This window comes from Choloepus didactylus, chromosome 6 (genome assembly GCF_015220235.1).
Source record: "Choloepus didactylus isolate mChoDid1 chromosome 6, mChoDid1.pri, whole genome shotgun sequence".
Taxonomy (NCBI): Eukaryota; Metazoa; Chordata; class Mammalia; order Pilosa; family Megalonychidae; genus Choloepus; species Choloepus didactylus.
In genome coordinates this window covers 26,024,094-26,029,080 of record NC_051312.1, presented here as the reverse complement: position 1 = coordinate 26,029,080, position 4,987 = coordinate 26,024,094, and the positions used below count along the sequence as shown (strand labels likewise).

The 4,987-nt window shown below is 35.9% G+C and overlaps 1 protein-coding gene across 1 annotated transcript; it reads left to right on the top strand.

Annotated features, from left to right (window-relative positions):
- The first annotated feature begins 2,556 nt into the window (after positions 1-2,556).
- Positions 2,557-3,489, top strand: LOC119535912 (putative olfactory receptor 2B8). Its single transcript, XM_037838293.1, has one exon. It carries the CDS (start codon positions 2,557-2,559, stop codon positions 3,487-3,489), a length of 933 nt encoding a protein of 310 aa, XP_037694221.1.
- Positions 3,490-4,987: the final 1,498 nt, after the last annotated feature.

The window sequence follows — 4,987 nt, the reverse complement described above, 5'->3', positions numbered from 1 at the left end:
TTGGGATGCCCAAAAATAATCTGCAGATAATTACACAATATCCAGGGTTTTTGCAAACCTCAATTTAATATGATAGATTCACATCATTCTTGGGTTGCCTTTCCTTTTTTTAAAAAATAGCATATTCCTCTTCACCCTATGAATAGGAATTAATAATTCATTAATAGTAATGGAAACAGATTTAAATCCTGAAAAACTGTACAATTGAATAGTTTGTAGCTGGTTTCAGCAGTTGCAGCCATAAAGTGACTGAAAATGCTCTTTGAAGTAGCTGTGCATTTAAAAGAAGACAGAGGGATGATTGAATCTTCAAAATAATGACAGTGTTTCAAAGTTGTCCCAAGTTATTTATGTTCCTTGATGTGTACACATTTCTACATACAAACACATACTATGTAAATGAGACTATTATTTTTTGCATAGTCTTGTAACTTATAGATATACTATGTACATATGTATTGTAGATTCTTGCACATATATTTAGCAATTTCTCAATTCATCACAGTCAAGTTGCTCAGTGTCTTGAAGCCTTAGTCTCTGCTATCCTAGGGCATGCCAGAATTCCAGTTCTACACACTTAACATGGTTCCAGTTAGAATCAAATGCATAACGGTAATGGTTAACACATAATGGGCACTTACTAATTGCATAACTACGTTTTAAGTTCTTTATATGTATTTAGGTTATTTGCATGCATTACCTCACTTAACCTGTGAGGTAGATGCTATTCTTGACCCATCCTACAGATGAGGCAAATGAGGCATGGATTGTTGAGCTGAATTGCATAAGTGTTCTTAGCTAATGGGTGGTGGAGGTGTGTGTCTAGTCCTGTCTGCCTCATCACTAGCTACATGGTCCCTGATAGTGCATCATGATGCTTGTCAACTGAGAAACTCACTTCGGGTATCATGTGTTGTCATTATAATCACTCCTAAAAATCACTAAAATATTTCTTATTTACAGAAGAACTTCCTAATGGCTGTTTTGAGGAAATGGAAAGAAATTCTGCAACTCCCATTCCTGTTATCTTTGATGAAAACGGGGCTGTGCCTTGAATTCCCTGTCCTTTTTCCTATTCTATTCCTCCTTAATCCATAAATTTCATATTTAGGTAATGTAGTTTACCAGTTCACAGAATTATTTGTGATTTTGAAAGCACTGTAATCAATAAGAGTATAAGAAATCCCTCTAAAATATATTATGTGCAACTCAGTACTATTTGAAAGAATATATTTTGCATAACGCAGTCTTTTCATGACCTGCAACTTCTTGTTTCTTAAATGTCTTCTTGAGTAAGATTCCCCACTCTCTCTGGAACCAATTTGATTCCTTTATTTCAACTTTCCACTGAAATGTAAATTCTCTGAAAGTTCTGAGAATGTCAGGTATGTTTAGAAGTATATATTCAGTTTCTGATATGTACTAGATTATCAAAAATATATTTTGGAAGGGGAAAAAATGAAGAAAAAATTAAAATAAAAAGAAATGAATGAGCAAATGCATGAATTATTGGCAGCTTCTACTTGCTAATGCAACCGTACCTGCCTCTAGGTTTTCTCATTACTCTGCATCTTTCTTAATTTTTGTTTTAATCTGCTAAACACTGGGAGAAATTAGTTAAACTTACTAACACTGTGCATAAACTAAGAATAAAGATACATAGGGCGGGGGCTGTGGGCTCTCAGTGACTAAACTTCTTAATTTTAACTTGCCTGGATCCTTTTTATTAATAATATTTTCCTGAAATGTGTATGTTAGAGAAATGAATTCCAAAAAAATGTAGCATCACTGTATATTCCATAGCTATTAATAACAGTTACTGTTATATTGATTTCTTCTTAGGTGTAGACTTTGTCTTGCATGCTTTGTATACATTTTTAAATTTAATCCTCAAAAAACAAATACTACGCTATTTGTTCTATCCTTATGTTCATCTTATATACAATGAAAGTGCTCAAGATCCCTTAACATGGAAATGGTGAAGCTGGAAGAATTTGCAATTAGTGTGCTCCATGACAGTTTTTGTTGTTTTTGTGCACAGTGGTTGTTCTTTAGGATGAAGCATAAGAAAGTCACATCAGAATGTCATGGAAGAAGCACAGGCTGCTTTCCTTCATAGGCTAGATGGTAGCACATGAAGCAATGCCCTCCACTGCTTTCTGCTTGGCACTGCATCAAGCTGCTCTGCTTTTAAGTGTTGAACAAAAACAAAATCAGATCTTTATGAAGTATATGGAGTGTGAATAGGCTTTGATGAATAAATAGAATTTGCAAAGACTATTGACAGGTCTAGGAACATTCCATCTGAGAAAATTGAAGAATATCTGATTCAGTGTACTGATTACTTGAGTTTGATATTCTTATCTCATCTGGAGAACATTTCTTCCAGAGACAGAAGATAAATGTTACATTTGTAATAAAACTTATATACTCAAAATATAACTCAGATCAAGATTTTTTCTCCTTTATTATGCTTTGTGTTTCAATCCTGTGATGTATAGGGCATTTGATTTTGTCTTCAGGTGAGAAGATGGTACATTTTTCATGGCCTGAAAAATGAGTGTGATAAAAACTAACTTCACCGTGACAGAATTTGTGTTCCTGGGCCTCTCCTCACAGCCAAAGATCCAAGTCACTCTTTTTATTATGTTCTTGTTCTTTTATTTATTAATAGTGGTTGGTAATATGATTATCATCACTATTATCCAGATAGAACCTTGTCTTCATACTCCCATGTACTTCTTTCTCACCAATTTATCATTCTTGGACATCTGCTACACATCCACCAATGTCTCACAAATGCTATCCAACATGGTGGGGAAAAAGACCATTTCATTCTCTGGTTGTGCTACTCAGATGTACTTCTCCCTCTCCTTTGGAATGATTGAATGTGTTCTCCTTGGTGTTATGGCTTATTACCGATATGTAGCCATTTGTCATCCTCTTCATTACACTGCCATCATGGATCAAAGCACTTATATCCAACTGGCAGCCATTTCTTGGTTCATCAGCTTCCTCAGTTCCATGGTTATCAATGTCCTCACCTTGAGTTTGCCATACTGTGGACCCAATGTCCTGAATCTCTTTTTCTGTGAAGTACCTTCTGTCCTGAGGTTGGCTTGCACCGACAATTCATTCACTGAGATGGTTGTTTTCATCTTCAGTATCATCATTGTCTTCATTCCTTTCCTCCTCATTGTTGTTCCTTATGCCAGAATCCTTGTATCTATTCTCAGGATGTGGTCAGCCTCTGGGAGGCACAAGGCACTGTCCACCTGTGCCTCCCATCTGACAGTGGTGGCTTTGTTCTACGGAACTGCCATCTTCATGTACATGAGACCACAGTCAAAGTCCTCTCAGGCTGGGGGCAAGATAATTGCAGTTTTTTACACTGTGATCACACCCATGCTCAATCCCTTGATCTACAGCCTAAGGAACCAAGATGTGAAAGGAGCTATAAAGAGAGCTATAGCAAAACAGAGAACATGAAAGCTGTTAATTGGACAATAAGGTTAACTATCAATCCAAGAATATTCTATTCTGTGTATGAAGAGGGAAAGTAAAATACAATAGCTTGACTGTCAAAATCTGCCCTGATATTCATTAAGCTACAATGAAAAAAATAGGAAAAAAAAACAAAACAAAACAGAAAAACTCAGCTGAAAGCAGGAAAAATGTTTCCCTGAAAGACACACAGCAGCATTAAAGTGCCAAAAGAACTCTCTTCATTAAGTGGCTACAGTTTTTTTTTTTTTTTTAACTCAGTGAAAAAATGTGGTTCTTTAAAACCATAGACTATCTGAAATTAGTTGTTTCAAATTTTATCAGTAAGTTGAGACATTTCACTCTGACCTAGAAGATCTCCTTCCAACAAGTGCTTCACAGTATAATCCTATTTAAATTCTGACTAGTGGATGTAATCCAATCACCAGAAGGAAGGCAGTCATTAACCCAGCCCTTTAGAAGTTCCCCAAATCTATTCCCCAGTTCTGATCTCGCCTTCACTTCCTACAATGCTGTACATTTCACTATTCTGTAAAGTATGGGACTATGTAACAGGAGCAAATTAGTTCTAATCCCAGCATGAATACTTCTAAAGTAAGAGAACACAGGCATACCATTTAGCCATCCTTAACTCCACTTTCATCATCTTAATAAAACTGGACTATTAATGCTGCCCTATTAATCTGAGGTAGCTCATACTTATGCTCAGGAGATTTCCCAAAACCCAGAATTGGAACTAGTTTTCAGTAGTTCTCTATTACAGCAGTGTGTCATCAGTTATTTGTTCAGTGAATGTATGTTGATCACTTATTATATCCCAGGAATTGAGAATAAAAAAATGAACTATCCAGAAGTCTCATAGTCTACTGAGGGAGTGATAGCATTAAGGTGTATATGTTTTAGTGTTTGTTTTATATTACCATGATTGTTGTACAAAAATACCAAAGACCAGTTGGCTTAAACAACAGGAATTTATTGTCTCAGTTTTGGAGGCTAGAAATTAAAACTTAAGGTCTCAGCAGGATGATGCTTTCTCTAAATTCTGTAGCATTCTGGTGATGGCTTGCCAGTAACCTATAACTCAATTTCCACCTATGTCACATGATTGTCTTTCTTCCCATCTCCCCTACTGTGCCCAAATTTCCTCTGCAAGGACCCCAGTCATGTTGTATAAAGGTGCATCCTGATTCAGTTTGGCCCCACCTTAAGTAAAAACATCTTCAAAGATCCTATTTACAAATAGGTCCATATCCGCAGGACTGGGGATTTGGATGTTAACATGTTTTTGTGATAGGCATGATTCAATCCATAACAGTGTTAGAGCAGAATTACGAACATGGTACTTCTCTAGCAAAGAGGAGAACTTCCATTTATCAAGCACTGAAGTTCTTCATATATTAGGTTCTTCATATATTTAGGTTCTTCATATACTTAGGTTCTTCATATATTTTATCAGATGATAAAATCAGATATTTTATCATCT